Raw genomic sequence first — 24,945 nt, forward strand, 5'->3', positions numbered from 1 at the left:
GGGAAAGTACAATGCAGCAAATTACTTCCAAGTTTTTCTGTTCACGCTGAGCCAAAGAAGCAGAAACACTAACATCCTGGAGTGATGCAAAGCAGAAAGAACAGCAGCAACAGTTGAGTTTGTGTCTTTTTGGCTTCAATCAGCGTTCAGCTCAGATGTGCGCTAACAAGTATCAGAATCAGTCACAATCAACATGAACTTCTTATCCAACCTGACAGAAAACTGCCATAAAATACAACTTCCTATTAACAGACCCTCACCTCTGCTAATTTTACAAGCCAGTGTTATTTAGAAAAATAAACAAGACTTGTTTTTTTTTCCTCTAAAGAAAAAAAAGCCTTGAGATAAAACAGGTGCTGTAGCAATATTGCAGACTCAGTTTTTCAATAATTAGGTTTTGGATGGGTTCCTGAACTTGAAGAGGACCACTTCTGACAGGGGCTTTGAGTGAAGCGTGAATTGAGCAAGACTAGCAAATGTTACCGACTATCCCTCTGTGGCTCTCTTCTCCAGACTACTACATTTCTCCTCATGTTTGGCTTGGATATGAAGCCAATTCTCTTAATACTTGTGGGACAGCTAAACATTTAAAGCTCCCATTTAAAAGGATCAAGTGTAGGCATTGTTTGGTTATGTTAACCATATGTGTTGGCTTTTCATGATCTGAAAACCTTCTCAAAAAACAGAGTGCTCTTGAAAATAAACATGGCTTCGCCCTACACAAATTGTGGACTAATTGTGTATTTGGACTAAATCATTCTTAAGGTTGGAGGGCTTTTTCCATTTGCTAAGGGACGCAGGGGAGTGACAGCTTGACATTGATTAGTGTGTTGACTTGTGGAATTGGAGCCTTACCTGTAAAGAATACAACCACAAATCTATTTATACTGACAAGGAAGCGGTGCTCTAACAGCAGCTCACATCTTCGGTGGAAAAAAACACAATTTTTTGTGTAACATGTTCCACTAAAAATACGGGAGTTACAATCATAACTGTTTCTCAACCAAAACAAAATAAGAGTTCATGTTGAAAAGTAATCAGCAGTGAAGCAAGTCCAGTCTTGTTTTTGGACACAACGGACGTGTATCTTGTTGAGGAAAAATCATCTTGAGTGAAGGTATTAGTTTGAGAAATATGTACTTGTGTTTAATTCAAACAAAAAAAATAACAGATGGTTGCAATTATGGGACAAACTAGACTCGTATTAAACTAATAAATATAACCTAACACTTTCAAAAAGAAGCAAAAATTAGTAAGACAGCAGACAATGAGGGGATTTTCAACCATATTGGAGGTATATGTTGTGTATATAGCTGACTGGTGGTGTTTTTGTTGGGTGGATAATCTTACAGGATTATGATGACTCACCATACACTTGTTAGGTTTCTCTCCGGAGTGGACTCTCATGTGAATGAGCAGCTTGTAGCGGGCGTTGAAGGGCTTGTAGCGGCGAATGCAGCCAGCCCAGAAACAGGTGAAGTCCTCACCTTTGCGCTGGTCGATGTGGACCTTCTCAATGTGCCTCACAAGCTCCTCCTGCTGCTCGTACGCAGCACTGCAGTCAATCCAGCGACACACCTGCTTATCGGCCAGCGCTCCTCCTCCAACTTCTTCCCGCTCTGGGGCTGTGTGAGACCCAGGAGGGCCTCCAGGCGTCGGTTTGAGTCCCAGGGAAGAGGCTGATGCCGTTTGCTGGCTCTGGGGGTGCAGCAGCCCCCCAGGACTGGGCCCCACGTATTGGTGCAGGTGGTAGGGCGGAGGCATGGCAGGGCGAGAGGGGTGGTGAGGGTGACGAAGGTGCCCGCTACGACCACTCAAGCGATGATGTTGATGATAGTGGTGCTGAAAGAGTTCATCTTCGCTGGGAGAAAAATCATCCAGGGGCTCCTGCTTGAGAGCAGCCCCTGATCTTTGGCCCCCGTCCAGGGGAGCCCCAGCTTCAGGCCCCGAATGTAGCATCCCCGACATCAAGGCCCCACTCATCAGCAGCCCCAACCCGTCCGAGCCTCCTCCTCCTCCTCCCACACCCCCCCCCCCTGGTCCTCCAGCCCCACGCCCCTGCAGCATGGAGCCCTGCTCCTCGCACAGCCCCTGGCTCTGCCCCTGACCCTGCTCCGGCTCCACTGATGACACTGAAGAGGACGACGAAGAGGAGGAGGAGGAGGAGGAAAGGGAGAGCAGGCAGGTGGCAGGTGACGATAGCTGACAGCTCTCCTGTAGCGTGGCCTGCTGGGGGCTGCTGCGAGGTGGGGGCCTCTGGGGGGCTTCCCGTAAGCAGGAGTTAGAGGTTGGGGATGTAGAAGAGGAGGAGGAAGAGGAGGAGAAGCCGGCACTGCTGGCGTGTCTGGGCGAGAGGTTAGTGCGGAACCCGTTGACGCAGGCAACCATCGACATCTGGGAGGAGGAGCGAATGATGGCGGTGATATTGATCTCCTCGGACGCAGCCCCGCTAGCTGATGGGGAACCCGTGGCAGCAACGCTGCCAGCAGCGGCGGTGGACTGTGAGGCCAGGGACAGGCAGCGGCTCTTCAGAGCGCTAGCACTGAGCAACCGCGCTGAATGACGGGAGCCAGTTGGGGACAATGCCAGCGGGGAGGAGCCATCTTCATTATTAAACGGTTGCACTGTGTCCACTGACACAGCACTTCCTACACCGCTCACTGCGCATACGCTACTACTGTTGTTGCCAACGTTTGACGCTCCAACTATTTCGTCTCTTGTCACGCCGAAAACTTGGCCTGCCCTACAGTTTTGAAACCCAGCATGAGATGTGCCATGGACCCCAGCCCCCGTGTTGGAGATCTTGTAGCCCATTGAGTTCTCCTGTTTGATTGGGTAAGGAAGAGAGGAGTGAGCACCGTTGGCACTGCCGCAGCCCAGGCCGGGTGAGGCCCCCGGCAGGGTCCTTTGGAAGGCAGAGGAGGATCTGTAAGGAGAAAAAGACACAGAGAGGAATATGAGCGCTATTAGCTCACAGGTTGATGACAGATACTGGCTGGTTGATCCTTCCCACAAGCAGCATTGTCAGAGTTTAGCCTCCTGCTCACCCCTCCTCCTCCAATCATTCTCTCCTTTTACAGAAAAAAAATCGTATCATCCCAAATGAGTCCCACTGACCTAAAACATTTAAACCAAGCCTGACATTCGTCGTAAGGAACCTTATAGAACAAACATTAACAATGCGAAGGCCATGTTATGGATTCAGTGACACAAGGTGATGTCGTATCCACTGCTGATGGTCCAAAGTGTTTTTATGAATAAATGAAACAGGATCTTCTGTTAGTGAGAGGATATGAATGGGCATTTATGACTAAGAATAGAGAGAGGGGGAGGGATGGAAGGCTACTGAGACCGAGAGGCCACTGGCTAGTGTGTCCATCTGACAGCCTTTGATGACACAAAGGGGTTAAACCCAACCCAACATTGGGGATAAATAGGGAGTCACCTGTTTTGGTGGCATAATTGCAGCCTATGAAGGGTCACCGTTTACAATACTGTGTATTATGGTGGGAATCTTTGCCCTGCTGAATGGGGAGCCCAGGTCAGATTTCTCCATGCGTTGCTGTGATCTCCTACATAATCATTCCTGTCAGTTGGCTCATTATGGATTTTGTCCAAAGCCCCTGAGTGATGTGAGAAGAGCCCTCTTTTCTCCGGGCTGTCTCATGAAGGAATTGTCTTTGTCCCTTCCCCTGAGCGCACTGGGGGAAAAAGCACAGCTAACGCTAGCTAGGACTGGAGAGAACCACGGGCAAACTTTGTCATCGTTGCTGTTAATAAAGACTTGACCTCCCTCTATCTTTCTATTCAGGAGCGCCATTTCCTGTTTGGCTATAGTGGAAATACTGAGAGACAATATGAGAGAAGTGAATGTCTGTCCAGAAGCACTTTTGGCCGGATGACTGAGGATAGACAGAAAGAATGGAGGAGGGGACGGAGCACAAACCCAACAACACAGAAGTTCACTGGAAATTCTTTCGGACTTGACCAACAGTAGTCAAAGATTGCACGACAGAAGAATCACATTAGTGTAACATAAATGTTGTACTTTGGACCCCTTCAGTGTGTTTTATGAGACTTAGTATGGCTTTCCAGCTACATGTGTGTGCATCGGATTCACAACAGCAAAGATAATGAAAACCACATTGTACCTGCATATTGTTAGTAATACTATACCCAGTGGGAAACATCCAAAACTGGAACAGGAACAAAATCATTTTAAAACCCCTGTGATAGTGACAGTTTACCTGACGTCTTGGTGAGGGCCGTCCTGCAGAAGGAGGTCAGGGGTAGGTCTGTCGCAGTGGAGGCTCTGGGTATAAAGCCCCCCTAAATGGCCCCCCACCAACAGTGGCAAGCTCTGCCCACATCGCATCAGGGCGCCGTCTGCATCATCCAGCTCAGCCTCTACATCCTTCTCTGAGCAGTAGGCACCATTCACTGAAAGAGGAGCAAGAGAAATATTCTTGATAATTTAAGATATAAAATTGTAGTTTTAGCCAGCGGAGCTGTGGCCCACTGTCACTCTCAAATTAAAAACTTGCTGATTGGAGCGTGGACCAAGTGGTCTACTGTAGTGACTACCCTTGACGAATCATCAGTTTACAGTGGGATCCATGCCATCAGCGACATGTTGAAATCCTATTAGATTATGAATATTCTCTTGGGCAATAATTGTTGGCTGCCACAACTGTAGCATCTAGTGATATATTGAGAGCTCTTTGGCGAAGTCAAACTGATGACAGTAAGAATAACGCTGGTGAGATTTATTGCCAAATATTATTGCTGGAGTAACTGAGGAATTGTGTTCCAAATGGCAATGCATGCGTCCATTTTGGAAAAATAAACTAATTCAAATTAATGTGTCCGGAAGAGCCAGCCAGTAAATATTATGCAATCCTTTGGTGAAAATGGTGACCTCAATAACTGATTTATTTTTTCATTTATTATTTTTATTTATTCAATTGGTCAATTATTCATTTATGGAAAAAAACATTGCAATTAAAGTGTATTTTAAGTACTTAGTGATCTAATCTAGAGGAGCTAAATCAAGTGGCAGCAGGGCTTGCTGTAGATTTCACCTCTTAGTCAAAAGACCTCTTGAGTGATTTAAGGTTTTATGTCCATCCATGAAGTCAAGTGTAAAAAACCGCAACAGCAGTAAGTGCAGTGGAGGAGTAATTTAAAACAAAATAAGCTTCATGTCTGAATACAAAAGAAAATAAATTTGCAACTAAAATAAAATTATTCTTTTTACCAGTACTTACATGTAGTTATCTTTATAGAGGCTTTTATGTACATTATTGCATATTATCTCTAAGTTTTTGATTTCTATCATCCTTCCAACCTGAATATTTGATAAGAAATAAAGGCTTTATGAATGTGACCAAAACCATAATAAAAATAGGAAAGAGAGAGATGAAAGTGAAGGAAGGGAGGGCCTCGGTGTATGAGGAAATATTTGTGGAGGGTAAGCCGATATCCCCACACACTCATTTGTAGGCGGCCACGCGTCCCCTGTTCCAACTTTCCTAACTCAATTTCTCAAATTCAATTTTCTCCTAATGATGTTATTGACAATGTTATCACACACCATGAGCTATTATTAATAAAGTCACCCAAACAGCCTGTATGCGAGAGAAAACATAAAAAGGTACTGCAACGAATGAGCGGGATATAGGGGCAAAAATAAACTAAATGTGAAAACAGTGAGAGAAATATTCAATTCAAGGATTTGGGCCAGAGATGAAAAAGGAAAAAAGACCAACAAAGGAGAAAGATATTACAACACGAGTAACAGATGGAGAGGGAGAGTAAACAGTAGAGGACAGAAAGGGAGGAACAAGGTTACAAGGACGAACAAAAGAGAAAGAGAAAACAAGGGAAGTTTGTGAGCCATTTTATCCGTGGTTTAAAGAACATCTTTTCACATATCCCTCCAACAGTATCATTAGTCTTCTCTGCATTTGTCTTGTCACGGGTCACATCAGTAATACAAAGAAGTGGAGAAAAGGCTAAGCGAGCAACGCAAACAGTCCAGTATCGCCAGGGGACCGTAGGAACAACGCTGGTTTCACTCAAAGCCGTTAACAGAAGGCAAGATGTCTTCCAGCTCTGGTCTGTTTTCAAGCAACACAATCGTTATGTTTTCCAAATTCTGGCCTGTTCTGTCTTTTTTGTTTTACTTTTTTTCACTGCATGTTGGCTGAGGGTATACAACTCTGCTTCAGTATGAAAGTTTCGACGCCCGCTGACAAGGGCCAAGTGTTTCCCTGCCTCAAGTCAGGAGTAATTCAGTCAGGATGGTCAGAAGTGGCATGAGTCAGGATGAAGATGACTAACATCACCAGAGATCTCTTAATTAAGCCTTGACTGTCCGTATGCATGCACACAAAAACACAAACAACCAAATAAAACAATGTCATCACAAAGCACTGGATGGACTGGCAGGCGGTCAATGAGGCCGTGACTGAGTGCACATACTGCCTCTCACACACACACATATTGTGGTCGACACGGTATAAAACACAAACCCACACCAGTCAGCCCGGTAAATGTAACCCGAATTATGAGACAATGCTGCTTTAAAGCTTACTGCTCTGTTCCACAATACAGAGGATGGATGTTTGCCAGGAAAAGTCCAAAATATAAGTGAGTCAGACGCAGAGAGAAGACCCAGAGAGATGATCCCAGAACACCAATTACCTGTTTGCAAATGATTTTACTAAAACAGACTGATAATACAACCATTGTTTTCTAGCATGATGTTTTTTGGAGAATAGTACTTGAAAGAGTCTTTACTGCCAGAAATCGTTGAACAGAGGTTGCACTGAGCTTGGTTGTGCGCGTCTTTTGCAAAACACTACATTCGGTATTAGGGCTGGCTATTATATTCTGGATTTTTAAAATAGCTTTTGGCCACCATGCGAAACAACGTACAGCAGCTTTTAAGCCCCATTTGTTTGTAAGATGGTTTTCTTCTTGTGTTTACCTCCTACGAGCATCTGACTTTCACATGTGTTTTAATTCCATCTAGTTTGCATGACAATTTGTGCCAGAATCATCAACTGATCTGGAGAGAGACAATAAGCGAGTTTCACTGAAGCCATTCTTATTCGGGTTTAGGTAGTAGTATTTCCAAAAAGGGCTTAAAAAAAAAAGTCCAGCACTCGTGATGAGTGTTGCGTCGTGTTGTGAAAGCTCAAGTGGACTAAAGTGTGTCCACGCTAGAGACACCTTCTGAGAGTCTCCAGGACATTTAAGTCAGAGTGTTAAATGAGTGTTAAAGGTTCTGATCCCCCTGCTGCAGAAAGTTAGCGCTCCGGTGATTTAGAGCTTTGCTACATTAACAGAATCAGTCATGCTCTGGTTGGGGAAGCAGGCTCCTCAACATATGGTGGCTTGGATGGGACCCAACTGTAAATTCAGTTTATATTGAATGTGCCATGGTACTTCAAGGGTGAACATTTCATTGTGTGTTAAAGCCTAGTTTGATCATGACGTGGAAGCCAGAGAGAACATCGGGGACCGAGGTGAAGTGTAAGACATGCTGCGGCAGTGACAGAAAGAGAGAGAGAGAGAGACGGAGAGAGAAAGAGTGATAATTCCTCTTTTAAATGTGCAGAGTTAATGGGTGGTCTGCTGAGCAAGGCAGCTGTTTGTTCATCATACTTCACATTCCTTTGGCTCTGTATTTGAATTTTTTCCATGTTATGTTCTGGGGAAAACTTGAATTGTTAAAAAACATCTCTCTGTGTAATCCACAGAACAAATTAAGAAACAAAGCTCAAGCTCTCGGGCGATGCGATACGCATTCCTACCGCTGGTTTCATGCTCTTCCACTGATCAACAGTTGGTGGCAGTAATGCGCACAGAAGCAAAGCAATGCACCTGCAAAGGCAGGAAGGAAGAAGACTGCTATCGCGTCATGCAAAAACATTCCAAAAAGTGATCCCTGCAAATGTTTTATGGGGGAAGCAAAAGCACTTGCCATGTTTGTTTCTTACCAATGTATCCCTGAGATCTAACAATGAACGTAAATATAACGTTTGTTTGTTCACACGAGAACTAAACAGGGCACTAATCTAAAAAATGTCTTCGCATTCACAGTGAATCCCTGCAGATTATCTATGGAAATGGGAGTTCAGTGTTGTGTCCAATTCTAATGAGCACTTTAGAACAAGCAGGGTGGGATGCTGCTCTGATATTCACAGTTGCAAGCATTCAGGCCCAATTAGGAGTGACGCTGTAAAGGCGTGAGATCAGGGACGGAGGGGCAGAAAGAAAGACAGAGAAAGAAAGAGGTGGGACAGTGCCAGAAGCACCAGGGGCAGATGTTGTGTTGTGTACAGAGACCATGTACAGATGTGCTGGCTCATCCTCACAAAGAGCCACTGATGTCAGCATTGCCAAGTATAGACGTAGGCACAAATAAGGACTCTATTGTTATCCACCTCTTAAAACACCACCCTAAAGGAAAAAAAAAAAAAAAATCACTTTTTGGAACAAGGGCTGTGGGCAAGAAACAATTCCTGTTGATAACATGGTGTCTAATAATACTCCTTACATCTAAAGTGGTATCTTCCGTTCCATAAATGTCATCATATGGCATCTATTCACTCCCTCTGCCTCCTCTCCTCTCCTGTATAATTAAAGTAGCACCTTCCTTTCAGTAAGCATCACTGTGGGATGACGGTAAACTGAGGCGCTCATTGAGATGTATGAGAGGAGAAGTCAAATGAAAGGAGCAGTGTGCCAGTTTGCATGCTCCATTGCGCGTGAATACAAAAATTAATGCTTACTACAAGAGTGTAATTATAAAGGGATAAACATGGTTACTTGAGAACTTGTTTTGGGACATGTATGATTATTTTTTTGGCTGAGGTCGTGGAGAGAAACAAGGTTCCAATCACCCTGCAATACGCCTGCTCTGATGTCATACATTTGTCATGCTTCCTTCTTGTCAAAGTCCTTTGGGAACACGGCGCACAAAGCCGTAAAACTCAGATGCATCATGATCGTGAGTGGAAAGCGCTTTCTAATCCTACTCCTGCTGATTAATGTGGCCGCTGTGATCATGAAGGCTGAAAAATAAGACAATAGACAGGAACAATGAATGAATGCAGACGTGATAATTCTCATAATTAGGGCAGGACTCACTCTTTAGTGGAGGGTTGCGGTCACTGTGACGGTGATTACATTGATTGTTGAACACAATTCACATACTGGATGAATTTCACATTGGGGATCGTGGCCAGTTAGGGTGCGCGGTAATTGTACACCTATTCAGGCTGCCTCAGGGGCTGATGATCAGAGTCATGTTCAAGTTCAGCAGTGTTGTGCCTTGGCTAAAAATTCTCCCCTGACCTCAGTGATTAATATATGACTAATAAAGCAGAGCAGACACATGTCTCCAATCTAGCAGAACTTAACCCCTCTGAAACAACATGCTTATTATCCCAAGAAAAGCAGTTATGACTGCATTACCATACAAAGCATTCCTGTCCGTACAGTATTGAAAAGATCAAACCACATCCTCACATGGTTAAAAGTCTATGTCGCTGTCTTCCTCAATGAATCGCTCTCCTTCTTGTACTCTCCGGTATCATTATTTCTCCACAGACAATACCAGTCCCCCATCTGATCAGCAGATGGCCTGGACAGCATTATTAACTGTAATTGGTGGTAATCTGGGGCGATTTTTTATTTTGGTGACACTTCATTTTCTATAATTCTCGCCTCTCCCTTTTAAGTCACCTAAGCGTTGTGTTAAGTGCCAGAGTGAGACTGTGCTTGTGCCAGCATTTAATGCGTTCAAGTCTTCGGAGACATGCAGGCCTCAATGAAAAGCAGATGTGCAGATGGATAGATGGTTTAAGGAGAGGAAAGGGGAGCGATCAGAGGTGTACTGTACTTAAAGCAGGAGGAGGCTGTTGGGGGGGAGGGGGGGGGGGGAATGGGGACAGGATGTCAGGAGTGTGATGCAAACATCTGAACCCAAGGTACAACAAGCTGCCAAAACCGCAAGACAGATGCCTCTGGAAATCTGATGTGACACCTCAACTGGCCCCACTTTGGCTCCATAAATCATAACATTCAGCACTTAAACAGTTAATAATGATCATTTTATTCCTGTCTGCCCCGACGACCCCACCTGCCATTGCTCTCCCCCTCTCCTTCCTCTCTTTCAACATGAGACAGGTCAACAAATACAAGTGTGCGACAGCAGGCAGCGGGACTTTGTAGAGGGATGCTCTGGTTGTGCGTCTTGTCTGGAGCAGATGTTGTGTATTAGGGTCCAAAGCTTTTCCCGGCTTCTCTGAATCTCATAACTCATGTCTATATTTGTGTCTGCAGCATAGGCCCGGAACTTATTTGTTTGCTTAGTAATGGATGTATGATTGAAAAACCTGGGGGCATAAGTAAATGAAAAATAACAATGTCTATGGAGAAAGCAGCTCTTACAGCAGGTGCGGAGCAAGGGAAGAAGAAAAACGCTATTAAATTACTGTTGGCAGGATTACCAGTACCAGCAGACATGAGAACTTTCATGAGGATAAAATCAATTTGTTCTGGCTGATTGTAGCTGCTCTCAACCAGGTACCTTTGTTCCTCCCTGTTTTCTCATGGTCAGCTTGGTCACACAACAACTGCAGATTAGCTGCTAGAGAGGCGAATTCAAAAGTGAAGAGGAGGGACTCATCTGGCTCCAACAGCAAGCCTCGACTCTTTTCTGAGCAGAGCACAAAAATGTCTTACTTCAGCTACACAAGAGGAATAACATGAAAGAAATCACATGTGTTCAAAACAACTGAGAAACAGCCATGTGCCCAGTCGTCCAAGCAGACCTCTTTGTGGATACGTCTGGTTGTTCAAACTAAGTGGGTACAAAGTTTTAAGTCATACTGATGAGTTCAGCGGTCGGTAAACGATTAGCTCTCCTGCCTTTTAGAGAAGAGGGCACACGTTGTGGGAAGCAGGCGTCCTCATATAATACCAGGCTCTTCAAATGGAGCAGCGCTAACCACAGTCATGAACACAAACAAATAGTTGGCAGCCAACAACCCTCCCATCCTCGGCCCTACCAGCCTACCCCACCCACCCCATCCCATCCCATCCCAGTGCCAGGCTCGGTGCCCGCCGAGTCCCAAAGACCAACCACTTTACCACATGGCTTAAAGAGAGGGTGCTGTGAGTCAAAACCCAAACACATGAGAAAATGTTGTGGGATAAACTGACTCCACACACACCTCTCAGTCTCTTTTTCTCTCTCACACACACACACACACACACACACACACACACACACACACACTCACCCTAAAAGGTCCACACTCACACTGAACTCTTACAGGGGGAGATGCACTGACTGACTGTGGTCATCCCTTATCACTTCCCATTGTCTCCTACCAGCTGTCACAGCCAATCATTTTCTTTGCTGTCCTCCCTGATTAACATAATTAAAACTTTACACTTGTGCATGTCACCACCTGGTGGTAGCACCTTGTCACTGGCTGTGCCCTCCAGACCATCCCTTAAGAGAGCAATCATCAATCAACCGGTCCTCCACATCACATCAGATAATGTAGGTTTCAGCTCAGGTCAGTCAGAAGTTAAATCATATTCTGCTTGAATTTTAAAGCACAGGACATATTTTCAGACTGGTCTCCAATGCAGCTCATTATCAGCGTTGTGCCTGTGTGATTCCTTGGACTGCAAACATTATTTCACTCAAATTCAGTGACAGATGCAACAGCTGATAACATGTTCTGACAGAACATCTTGCAAATGTGCAAAAGTTGCAAGCACTGGAGAAAATAACAGACCTACATTTTTAATGAAATTACAAAATATAAAAGTCACGCCTGAAACAGACATTCTCCCAACTTTATGAAGGTTATAATTTTATTTATGTTATTGTTGACACTGTCAACTGGCTGTAATTTGTGATATTGTTGAATTGTATTAAATCATACAGAGAGATCTCCCAGATATTAAGTCTACCCTCTTGGATCACTTGTTTTAGCGAGGGGAACCTAATTAACTGGCCACTGAGTGTATATTCTGAGGGTCTGATGTATGTATATGTAATTTACATCTTCATATAAATAAGTGTCCAATTTTCTCCTGTCTCTTCAAAACTAGTATAAAGATTGAGTCCCAGTTCTTTTGCATTTGCTATTCTAAACTGTCTGTGTAGTATTTACCTGATGCACAGGAAGTGATGCATTTACATTTCCAACACTGTAGCAGCGAGATGATTGGACTCAACAGAACGGACTAAGTAGCATAAGCAACGACAACCACATGATGATATGTGAACAGAAAAAGAACAGATCTCAGCATACAAAAACCCACATTAAACACCAGGAAATCCAAGGAAAAGGCCTCATAATACTCCAAGACACAGTTTGCCCACACTGACCTCTAGGAAGGGCAGTAAAAAAAAATAAAAACACCACAGCAATGATTGATTATCACAAAAATAAGCATATCTTCTATCTTCAAGTCAAAGTCTTTTAGAACATTTATTAATCTAACAAAAATGTGCATAGTCAACAAACCACTTTAGAGTCACTAGTGGCCACGACTCTATCCTGACAATCACTATCATAACAAGATTTTACCCACAAATCTGTACACTGCCAGGATTAATCACAGACAATCACAAAATTTAACAAGGAGGACTCAGCCAAACCACATCCTATAATTTAAAGGCACATAATTGTGAAGGCCAAACAGTGCACAAAGCATCACTCAGGCCCATGAACTGACTCGATAGACCGGCAGACTGACAAGACGTGATGCACTTGGCTGGCAGACGTGACACGGACATCTGGCTCAGTGACAGACACCTTTATAGGGCTGGTGAACAACACGGCTCCGGAGCCAAGCCAACAGAGCTGAAACCTCGGCATGGGATCAGGAGGTGCTTCAAAGCCAGACAAGTGGCTGCTCTGTTTAGAAAGGCAGCAGTAAATACTGGCAGAGTGATGTAGCTGGGCCAGAGGACTGACGAGCACTCGGGGCACCACACCCTCGGGGAAAGTGTTGAGGGTGAGACAGTTCTTAACAGAATCAAGTTATTTCCTGCAACAACTCAACATAAATACTGTTACAACGGACTTTAAAACATTTTCAATCAGTGTTTATTTGTGGGTTAAGATCCTGAATCTGTGAGTTAATGTTACTGGGCCTGTGTTTTTTGTCTTTGTGTACTTTGGGTGTGTGTGTGTGTGTGTGTTCACTCATGAGAATAACCAGTGTATATAAATCTGCTGTACAAAATAAACATGGCGATTTAGTGCAGAAGCTGCATTTTCTCCCTCTGAACAATGGGCCTCAGTTTGTCCATGTGCCCACTAAAATCATATCAAAACACAGCAGACGTCCCTCTGAAACTGTAGTGAAATCAGATCCATTTGTCAAACATCAGCCAGGCCCTCTATTTGTCAAAATTACTATAATTGCACAATAAATCTGGACTGTTGAGAACAGCTGGGTTAGGAAAATAACTTTTGTCATTAGGTAATTTGTGATGAGGACTTTATCCTCATGTTGAATTCTATCCTACGCGACATAGAAACAAAAGAGAGGCTTGTGACAGCACAATTTTTATCGGTTTCATAGTTTAATGGAGGGTGAAAAAATATAGCAAAATTGTAAAAGCCAAAATTGACTATAAATAATTGAGTTAAGCTTTTGATTATCTGCAAAGTTTTGCACAAGTTGGATATTTGGATTATTATGTTGATTATTTATATATATTATTACCAAGAATTCCATATTTGGATGTTTGGATATTACGTCACACTCCAAACCTGTGCACCTTATTTACCTTATTTTGTTTGATTAGTTTGGGGTGAGTTACTAAGCATGTCCAGCTGGTTACATTACTCAAGTATCTAGAGGAGCAGAAAAACTTTATCAAGTAGTAAAGAAGGTGGCCAGCTTGTTAAAAAAATATATAAAAAGAGGTCTATTATGGTATGATGTGATGCAGAACATTTTGTTTAAGAACCAAAAAAAAAAAAAAGACAAGTTGGATATTTCCAAACATCCTTTTTTGAGAAGCTCAAAATGATTTCAGCTTAGTGCCAAAAGCTAATGCTAGCACAGCAACATGCTTACAATAGCAATGCTGACGTTTGTCTGATGCAGGTACAATGTTTACTGTGTTTGCCATGTAGGTTTAGCTTATTAGCATGCCAACATGCTGACATTTGCTTATTGGCACTAAACATAAAGTACAGCTGAGGCTAACGGGACTGCCGTTAGTTTTGCAGGTATTTGGTCATAAGCCAATGCATTGGACAAATTTAAATTCTGGCCTGATGGTGGCACTAGAAAAAAAAGTTATCAGATAACCGAAATGATCACAACTCATCTTGAGGGGAACATGAACATGCGTACCAAATTTCTCTGCAATCCATCCCCTTGTTAGAGACATTTCACTGAAAACTACACGCGTGAATGTCATGGTGGTGCTGGAGGAAAAGTCAGGGCATCACTAGGTCACAAGTCACTAGGATACATCATCTGGGAACCATGAATGTCTGTAAAAGAAATTTGTGCCAACTCATCCAGTAGATGTTGATATGATCTTTGATGAAATATTTCATTGGACAAGCAAGTCAATCTCTAAATTTCATAGCAATCCCTCCAATAGTGGTCGAGATACTGTAATGGACCAGAAAGGACCAAAGTGCTGAATGGACCACTGATAATTATTGCCATCCTTAAAAAAGCCTTATTGCCATCCTTAAATCCATCCCATTAGCATGATTAAAAGTAGGCAGGACAAAATGTATTGAGCAACAAAGTCAAAAGATGTGCGAAAGATTCACTTAATTTCTTCATAAGTAATCTCGCATGTAAAAACATCTCAATGCAGAGCAGCCAGATGAGTGGCCTGTTCATTCTGGTCTAAGAGGCTGTTGGTACAAAACTCACAGTACTCCTCCAGTCTTCTTCAGCCAGCACCCAATATTTACAAGCAATCCCAAATCTGTGAGAGAATTCGATTGAATACAGATGGCAGGAAATTCCTCGGAAATGACAGTGGCCAAACTCAACCACACAACATGAGAGTATCTACATGAAGCAGATGCATCAAGGCCCATCTGACAAATACTCTCTCTTCTTCTCGCCCAGCACCACTTCCTGCCATCGATTACAGTTTGACAAAAGAGGAGATTTATACGACTTCTGTAAAACAAGTGATCAATTTGCAGCAATTACTGTATATTTTTAATGGTTTAGGGACAGCAGTGGGAGAGAAATAAATGAATAGTTAGGAAAACGTCTGGAGGAAAATTCCCTTGATGGTCGGTGGTCCATCTGAGAGGCTGAATTTAAGTGTTGGTAATTAGATCAGATTTGAATGGAGCCACATTTGAAAATGATTATTTTGTTACCTACACACAGTGCACATAACCTTCTGTTATTCTCAGAGGGGATGCTAGTTGTTTAAAACAAGGGCCAAACCAGATGTTTTGGGAACCAAGAGGAGGAATCCAATTTCACTTCCTACTTCTTTGTTACTTTTTGTTGTTTTAGCGCAGGATGAATAATGGAATGTTACTCTGTGAAAAGGATATGTTCAAAGCATGCATAGTAATTGCTTTGGCTTTTGAAGTTTCCGGTTAAGTTGAGGCCAGTGCTTCTCCACACTGTCCACAATGAATATTAGCTAGTCAGGCTGATTAGGGGTTAACTCACCCCCAAAATGGAGCTCTTTGAGGAAAATGAGTTTTTCAAAAGCCCACAATTTGCTTTGACAGTGGAGGCACAGAGGGGAAGCTTTTATTTTGATTTGATTATTGGTGTTTCATGTCACTGGTTTCTAAATCCTTACATTTCGGCGCACAAAGTAAGGTGATCTGCTCAGACATTAAGGGACTAAATCCTTCAGCATGTCCTAAAAGCAAATGTTATCTTACACACAGGACACACCACACAAGAGAAAGTACACTGTAGCAATGACCGGCTATATGAGAGAATTCAGCTGTGTTACAATCATTACCTAATGATGCACTGCAGTTTGGCCATGAAGCAAGTACTTATTTAAGAATAATGAAACCATTAATTATATTATTGTTAAAATGTCCATGTTGCCGTTGCTGATACATACAGCAAAGTGGTTAATATTCTGTAAATGATTCAAACCAACACTGAGGAACTGTGCTATTGCACAGCAGCCAACATCTGCCACCAAAGGGCATTAACTTGGCTAAAAAATAACTTTAACCAGGGTTGGTGAGGGACCTCCTTGACTCAGAGGGCACCACAGTATTGGGGTTTTCATAAATATATAGAATAAATAAGAGTGGGCCCCAGGTTTTCCACTGAGCAAACCTGTGTTGAGTTTCAAACCACACATGCCTAAGGAAGTCAGCAATACCATTCTTTTATTGTGTGGGGAGTCCTCATTCACCAAAGGCTTTGGCACAGAGGACCACCCCCCTCACAACCACACACACACACACACACACACTCACAAACACAGATCACACATAGAGAAAGGAACATGCACTCTGGGTAACCTGAGATGGACAGTCCACCAGACATTATATATCACTCCACATCAAACAGAGCTCCACAATGCTGCTGTGAGGAGGATGAGGAGGAGGGGGCTGCAGTTCATAGTCAACCTCTCATCTCTCTACAAGCTCAGGAAGAGCCCACTGCTTGAGCAGTGATGGCATGACTCCTACGCCCCTGTGGTTACAGGGACTAAGGCACAGTGGGGCCTATAAAAACCCAAAATGGTACCAAATGACACCTATGGAAACACATTCAATCTTGTGTGGTGGGAGGTCAATACACAACTATTTACACAGACAGCAGCGCTGTGTGTTGGAACGGACAGGGCCACCATCAAAGAGCTTTATGAGCAAATATATTCTCACTGCGTAAGCATTTTAGATGTCCAGGCATTAAAGCCCTCCTGTGTTTTCGCTTCTCTTGTTTAATGGCTGTAATAAGATTCCTTTTATTATGATTTCTGCTCGCGCAGCGTCCCTTCACCACGTGAGTCAGCCGATGGTTACGACCAAAGTGGGACACGAGTTTTGTCTCAGCGGCAAAACGATTTCAGAGACGGGACCTGTCACGGTTTGACCGGAGGTCAACCCCAGCACCTTCTGTACCATCATAATAACTAAGAACAGCTCATGAAAACAGATTAATATGATTAAATTTGGTGCTTTAACAAGAACTGGTTTGACAGATCCTGATCCTGATGCATGTGGGACAGGGATACACAAAAGCAAAATACAAAAGGGACCATAGTTGCATAGTATCCACCTTTAAATAAGGTTAAAAATAAAGAAACAGTAAAACCAGGCAAAGTACTGAGTTGATAATACATCAACCAGAGTGTGATAAGCTCAATAGGAAAAGTGAAGGTTGCAAGCTGATAGATTTTTGGATTGGTCTTTGGTGCAAAGGAGCCCAATCAGAGGATAACAAGCGCAAATAAAGAAATCATTCTTCATCATCATCCTGGCCTCTGCCATGTGTGTTGTTTGGCTGCTCTTGGCCCGAGAGTGTAAAGTCTGAATAAAGAGGGAACCTCGAAGGGCTCTGGCCTGTACCATGTGTCAAGCCTTTCACATAACCTGGCATTCATTGTGAAGCTCTTTTACGAACCATAAAAAATATTCATTTCGCCCCTGACCTGTTTTCCAATATAGTCTCCAAACCCATAAAAGGGTTTGCTTTTCATTTATTTTTATTTGAAGAACTTTGAAATGCAAATGTTTGTTTCCTTGCACGTAAAAATTGAGAGAAGCCATCTTAAAAGAGAAATTTGATGTGAAATATGAATTCTGGCCATTTTACATCATCCCTAACATAAACATGCGGGTTCTCAGTGCAAGTCTTTTTGTGCTGTTAAATGAGTGTACTTTGGCAGGCTGCAGTGTACATATACTGATGCTTTGCCTCTCTCGCTGGACTCCTTCATGGCTCACAGCTCTTGAGGCTTGTAGAAGACTGGCATCTTTACAGTGGCCTCGATTGGCCATATTTTCGTGTCAAATGACAGGTCTTGGCCCCGTAAAAGTGGGTGCTGTGGTAAACTGTGCATTTACATTTACAGCTAAAGCTATCAAGGACATGGCTAACAAGTCCTGTTGACTTTTGTTGAATTGCGGTTTTAGGGGCCATACATTAAATACGTCTTTAACTGCAGCATTTTTTAGCCCTCAAGTGAAAGTACATCTTTGCTAAGCTTTTTTTTTATTTTTTTAGTTAATTCTATTCAGTTTATAGTCACTGTTGACCTTCCAACATTTTTTTTTTCCTCGTTGGAATAAAAAGCAGCATTCTTTAGAACAATAATCACTGTGTTTTTGCAAAAATTGTTGAAGATTTATTGTTCCCAGTGTATCAAATCATTCTCAAAAAGTTGCAAATAAAAAAAATGTAAAAAAAAACACGTACTGGAAGTTTATTCTGGATGCCAGTACTTCACTGCCATTTATGTCGAATCAAATGTGAGTACCAAGACAATCAAAGCACCACAGATGCATAAAAATGACTCTAAAATAAACTTGAGTTATTTATAACTTAGAGTAACTGTCCAAGAAAACACACTTTTCAGAATTGCACAATATATACTGCATCATTTTAAATACTTGCTACTTGCAAATACAGATATTTCTCAAACACAAGTTACAGCTGATGTGGTAATTCAACATGTCAGGCAGGCATACCAACTGCTACATGTATTAAGCCTGCCCGAGCCTGGCAAGAGCCCTGAACTGCATGATATTATTTATTTGAAGTCCAACTTGGCAAGGCCCACATTAACAGTAACACTGTATGAGGAGACAAGGCAGAGTCGTGTCCGATAGGTGTTGGTGGTGCTGTTGTGATCAGGTGGAATGGGAAATGTGCTTACCAGTTAAAACAAAGGCTTTTCTTGGAAACATGGGAAGTGAGAGGGATGATTAAAAACAGGGCCCTGATGAAATTCTGAAACTCGACAATAAGGCCCTCTTTCATCACGTCCACCAGTGTCATCTGCTAAAAATATTGGTTTGGCTTTTAGTCGTCAGGGTTGGCAACTTTTTTACCAACCTGGCTTTCATCTTAATCACAAAATCATTCAATTCAGTCAAAATCTTGGCTGTTTTGTTTATGGTTGTCAGTGCAAATTGGTGCTTGCTGAGTTTGGTGATTTATTTTCACAATAAATTCAAATCACACTTTTAGTGTAACAAATGCTTATAAGGAAAAAAGAAAACATGTCAATTTGTTGTACAATATTTTTTTTTGTGTCGTTTGCATCCTATTATGGAAATTCCACAGGTTTTCACAACGCAGCGCAGTAACAATGCTAGCCCTTTATATAGTCATTTTCCTGTGATCCTTGAAAAATATAACGGACAATAAAACTCTCTTAATCTTCAGTATTTCTATAATTTCCTTCACTTAACATGTCCTGTATCATTGTACAAACAAATCCCGAGGAGCCTGTAACACAGTAGGCCTGTGTGTGCCTCTGCAGGACAGCAAACGCCCTGTCAAACTCCATGGAGCACCGCAGAACGTACCGGGCTGTGTAATGCTGAGGAACAAGCAGCAGGTATTTGTTAGTTAATCAGCGTTTGAATTAAGCTGGAGGCTGAGGTTGTGTTCAGGAGCAGCAGGGCTGTTTTGACTAAGCCATCTCAGCGAGGGCCTGGTCATGGAGACTCCCAGCATTTGTTAAAGATTAGCGGCCTAGTCCTGCTGTACTGAGCTCAGGTCAGGCAGAGTGCAGGGCTCGGACGCGAGTTTCACCCTATCTCTCCCATCTGCAGCTCTCACACAGAATCTCTACTAGTCCGGGTACATGAGACACACTCAATAATGTGATTAAAGGTTTTGGAGCAGGGGGTTCGGAGTTCGCTAAGGGGAGATTGTACAGATGTTGTCCTGTCAGGAAGCATCATTACCCAGTTTGACAGCCACTAAGGTCATACCACAGAGGCACTTAAAGCACATATAAAGCAATAAGCATATCAAGATTGTCCTTCTTAAGCTAAATGCTTAAGTTTCCGTCTCTGCGTCCCATCAGGGTACATTTGTATACCTTCCATGTATCATGTTTTGGTTGGTTTCTGTTGCATGGGAGTATACTATCAGATGTGAACACTTCCAGTCAGAGCATCTATGCCGAATAAAGGAATAACAAAAGCCCACATGCTCTCAGCCTGTCATTAGCCAAAAGACTAAATGAAAACCAACTGTGTGGGAACAATAAAATAATTTGTCAAGGGAGAAGGGTGCAGATAAATTCTGCAAAGCATTTTCCAATTGGCTGAGGCTACAGTACGCTGAGCCAAGTGCTCAGCACCTGGCTGTCATGGCTCCGACGCTGCCTAATTCATTTCAACTTTCAAACACATGCCTATTAGATCACTGTCGATACGAGCTAAAAGTGCCTGATTAGACTTTTTATCGGTATTAGTCAACATGTGCTGTGAGCTGACTTTTTAAGAGCAAAAGTTAGATAAACAGAGAGGAGAGAAGAGAGTAATCTTGCTCTTGCTTTGTTCACTCCCTCTATTCATCAACTGAATCTGTGACTCAGCTTCGGTGAGGACACACTGGGGAGAAAACCAGGTACTCGTCCTACATTTTCTTGTCAAAAACTCCTGGTGATATATAAGAGACATTTCCTGCTACGGGAAGGTTTATTGGTTACTGAAGCCGTGTGAACCCACGTGTCTTGTCTGTGAGGATCCAAGAATCTTTTCGTATCAGTTTTAAGGTGAGTGAATCTCCTCTTGATGGGTTTTGGCTCCGTCGTAAAAGGCTGAACGCGAGGCTGTGGGGAAAACGGCTGTAAATGTCAAGCCAGCTAGGAAGGCTATGTGCTGGTTCCCATTAGGCTCAAATCTTCTAACTTCCATTTTTAACTTAATCTGCCCACGACCATCTTTATTAAAAATGAAAGAAATCAAGGATTGGAAGGTCCAACAGGTGGTGATCCAAAGCAAACATTTCATAGATTGATCAAAAGAGACAACTATACATACACACCCTCAAACGTACGAATACCTAATCCCACGCTGTGTGTGCAAATGCATTGATGCACAAACACGCACTGATCTTAATTATGTCTTCAACTGTCCCAAAGCATTAAATGACCATGATATCTCTTTGGTGGTTGATTCCATTGTTGAAAAATATCACTGACTCAGCATTTACTTTGCCAAGTATTGAGATATCTTGCTTTGAAAAACAAAGTTGCGTGTCCCATTTTGGAAACATGCAACAAGTGGCTGACCAGTGTTGCAACAGATTTCATTCTCGAGCCAAAAAAGCTAAAAACAAAAAACAATTTATTAACCTCTTCACGAGACTTCTCTGTTGGACATCTGCTCTAATTAGCTGGCAGAAGAGTGTGTTTATCTCTTGAACATTAACTGTTCAAGGTTTTCATGTTCAGAGTACACAAACGCATCCATCTTGTCCTCCACTTTGACCCAAACATTAACACACACACACACACACACAAATACACACTCTGTCCAAATCTGCTCGCTACCAAAACTGCCAACAACGAGCCCCATAAGAGATCTTAAGTGTCCAACATGATGTTTGTGTTAAGCAGTGTATTATAGAAGCCGACTTCTGGGTCTTGGGGGGAATGTTAAGCATGTTAATGAAGAGTGCATACTGAGGGTATTACTCAGTGTAATATGGATCCATTTAACACACGTACTGCACAGTCCATATGAGCTCAAATGGAGAAAGCCGGGCCTACATTTAATCCTGGCAACAACGAAGACAAAAACTGATTGTCTTCAACAAAACTTCTCACGGAGTTCGTGAGAAGTTCAGAATCGCTTCCTCAGTTAGGATTACAGGAGAAACACTGCCAAAAGAAAGCTGCACAGCTTTCTTTCAAGTGCAATTTGATGTAGAGTATGTAAAGCTGACAGATGCTACAGGAGCCAGGAGATAACAGATGTCTCTACTGTTTCCAGTGGAAACTTCTCGACTAAGCAACCAGCTCATTTGTGAGATGTGGTTTTCAGGTCCAGAGGGTGAAATCAAGCTCTGGTAGGCAGCGGCAGACTACACGCCGAGGTCATCTTAGATCCCTTCAACTCCCTTTTCTGCAACCGGTCTGTCAAGGATGATTAAACAAAGACGCTGACATGTGACAGACAGAATAAATAGACAATGCTTGGGTTAGAAGAGAGAAAACGGACAAGGAATATTAATCAACAATGCTCACTCTTGCCTTTAAAAATGTTGTCAAAGCACCCTGTAGGCGCCCAAACTCTTTCTGTCAGTGGCTGTAGTTGGAGAGCTACCACATATTAGAGTGTCTGGCTATGATGAAGCAGAAAAACAAGAAACACTCACTTTTAACAAATATTTAGTAAAACAATACAAGTAAAAATTATCATCGTCTTGTTTTGACGTTTCAGCACTACACGGGGAGTTCTCATACAGAAGATATTCCCACGCAATGAAAAAAAACTCCACACTCCACAGCATCACATCATGGGAAATTGCATCTTCTTATCACATACTTTATCTCCTTGCTCCGATATTAGCCCACTGAAAAAAAGCCTTCCCTTTCAAATATAATTGTCTGTTAAAGGTCTGTAAAAATAACCCTAAGCATAACAGATCACAGTGCTGGCATACAGCCTCTAAACTTTATTAACATCCAGAGTCGGCCTGGCGAGGCTCCCAGCTCCCTGCAACTTGGACTTGCAAGCATTAACCTGAACAGCCTCACTTTCCCAAAATCCTCCACTTCCTCTCATCATGTAGCACCGTTGCTGTCCAGACTTGCTAAAGAAACATTTTGACAGAGCACCAGTCCATCTGTGCTACAATGTTGCCTGTGTGCTGACAGTGGATGAACAGGATGATATCACTCTCTGCACATGAGAGCTTTTTACTTCAAGCAATACGTAAGCTTAAATAAATTTTAACTCAAAGGTCTGCTTGCCAGTGCTTCAAAATATATCACCGAAAGAACATTTCAATTGATATTGACTCTGTGTGATGAAACTTGGCCCTCCATCTATGACAATAATGTGTACAAATCTATATCTGCCAAGACATAATGCACATTTGAGTATCCGAGTCCAAATCAGCAGAAGTATTGTCACGCTCGGGGTTTGTGACTGATACCCACAGACAAGCGAGAGTGCTTTTTCTCCAAGAACCATCAGTCCGTCGTTCCTTTGTGCACTTATTAGTGCTGGTAAGCAAGTTAATACAGCGCAGGGGCTGGACTGCATAGCACATGACTAGAGAATAAGTAATTCTTCCAGAATGCTGGGCTTCTATTAACAAGCTCTAATAAAGTATATAAACTGCACTATTAGACTTTATAATGTCTTTCATAGTCGTCTGGGGCAGCGCCAGCCAATGGTGCAGTGAGCTGACTGGGCACTGCCCCATGGCAGCTTCCTGGCACAGACGGAGAGAGAACAAGAGAGGGGATAAAACCCAAGCTTTTTGGCTGCTTTCTCCTCTGCTCTAATGAAGGCATTAAAACAGCCTTGGTTTGCATCATGTTTGCCCGTTTGTTTTTGACCATTCAGTTGAAGCCAATGTTTGATTGGCTGGCTGATTAATCTCCAGCATGACCAGCCTTGTAAAAAAAAAAAAGGGCAATTTCAGACACCATTTAAACAAGTTGAGCATAAGCTTTCGGACATTTGAAACTGTTGCTCTGGCATCTGTTTACAAAACTCTGATGCACACTTAGTAACTATTTAGTGTTGTGAATGTTACTCACAGCTTGATCACTGTTAAAATGAGATAATGTGCTGATACAGTAGCATAATCTCTAGTGGAAAAGATGAAACAGGGGCCTCCTCGTGACTCACACATCCAAAACTGCCCTTTCACACTCACACAATCTATGTTCTTGCAGCTTGTTTAAGGCGGTCAGTGAGGCCCTGGTCCTAATGGCTTCATCTCTCTACTACAACCTCTCTCTCTCTTTTTCCGTCTCTCTCTATCCAGCTGACAGCTGCGAAGGCCCAGTGAGCTCTCGGCCTCGCTCTGGCAGAGGCAGCGCAGCGGCGGACGGCCGTCTTAACTGCCACAGTCAGAGTGGAGCGGATTTTTCTTTGATGAAACACAGCAGCGTCGAGCCAAGAACAGCAAGTGGCACAGCCGAGATGTAAATCAAAAACCCACCCGTGTGCTAAGTCATACACAGAGAGGTCTGCGAGAGTCTGTCTGAAAATGCATGAGTAATACAGACTGTATAGACATGTGGTCAGCTGTGGCATGTCTGTCCAGGCGAGAAGAAGCAGATAGAGGAGGATAAGTAAGTTTATCTTTGAGAAATAGTTAAAAAGGTTTAACAAATCTGTTCAAATTCACAAGATCTGGCACTTATTCCCCTCATGAGTGAAAGTGAAGTGTGAGAATCTTTGAGTACTTCTCAAGGCAAGGTTTAAGCTAAAAATACATTTTTATGATGATATATCTGGGCCAACTCTGCAGCTTTTTCTTGATTAAACTGAGGCCCACAGCACATTTCTTCTGGTATTTCAGTGATATTTCGACACTTACTCAAACCAGATCATATTTTTGCTGTGTGACTGGTTGGATTCATTGGCAGAGTGAGAGGCTAAATGCCTTTGGTTACAGTGAGATGCCATATTCATACCACACTGGTCACATAAGAATGAGAACATTTGACTTGACTGACACTGACTGTGGAGAAGAAAAGGGACAGCGGAGAGGGAGCAGCGCTAAGTTTTGTATCCGTTTTTTTGTGGGTTCATTTAGCAACTTCAGAGGACTAATCAGGAGATAACTCAGGCTGAAACACTCACAACCCCCGATAAATCTCCCTCTCTCTCTCTTTGAATCCAACCTCAGTCAAGTTGACGCAACACTCATCTCTTCCTCTGCCACTTATCTCCTGTTTCCACACACGTCATGTGAATTCCTGGCCAA

At 42.8% G+C, this 24,945-nt stretch overlaps 1 protein-coding gene across 1 annotated transcript in view; it reads right to left on the reverse strand.

The window, feature by feature from the left end:
• Positions 1–24,945, reverse strand: part of LOC139202636 (zinc finger protein GLIS1) — a 66,852-nt gene that overhangs the window by 36,148 nt on the left and 5,759 nt on the right. The window contains exons 2-3 of the mRNA XM_070832177.1: positions 4,248–4,440; positions 1,369–2,926 (exon numbers count right to left, since the gene is read on the reverse strand). Coding sequence (XP_070688278.1) covers positions 1,369–2,926; positions 4,248–4,440 — 1,751 coding nt within the window. The remainder of the gene's footprint in view (positions 1–1,368; positions 2,927–4,247; positions 4,441–24,945) is intronic.

The sequence above is a fragment of the Pempheris klunzingeri genome, chromosome 6, assembly GCF_042242105.1.
Source record: "Pempheris klunzingeri isolate RE-2024b chromosome 6, fPemKlu1.hap1, whole genome shotgun sequence".
NCBI lineage: Eukaryota > Metazoa > Chordata > Actinopteri > Acropomatiformes > Pempheridae > Pempheris > Pempheris klunzingeri.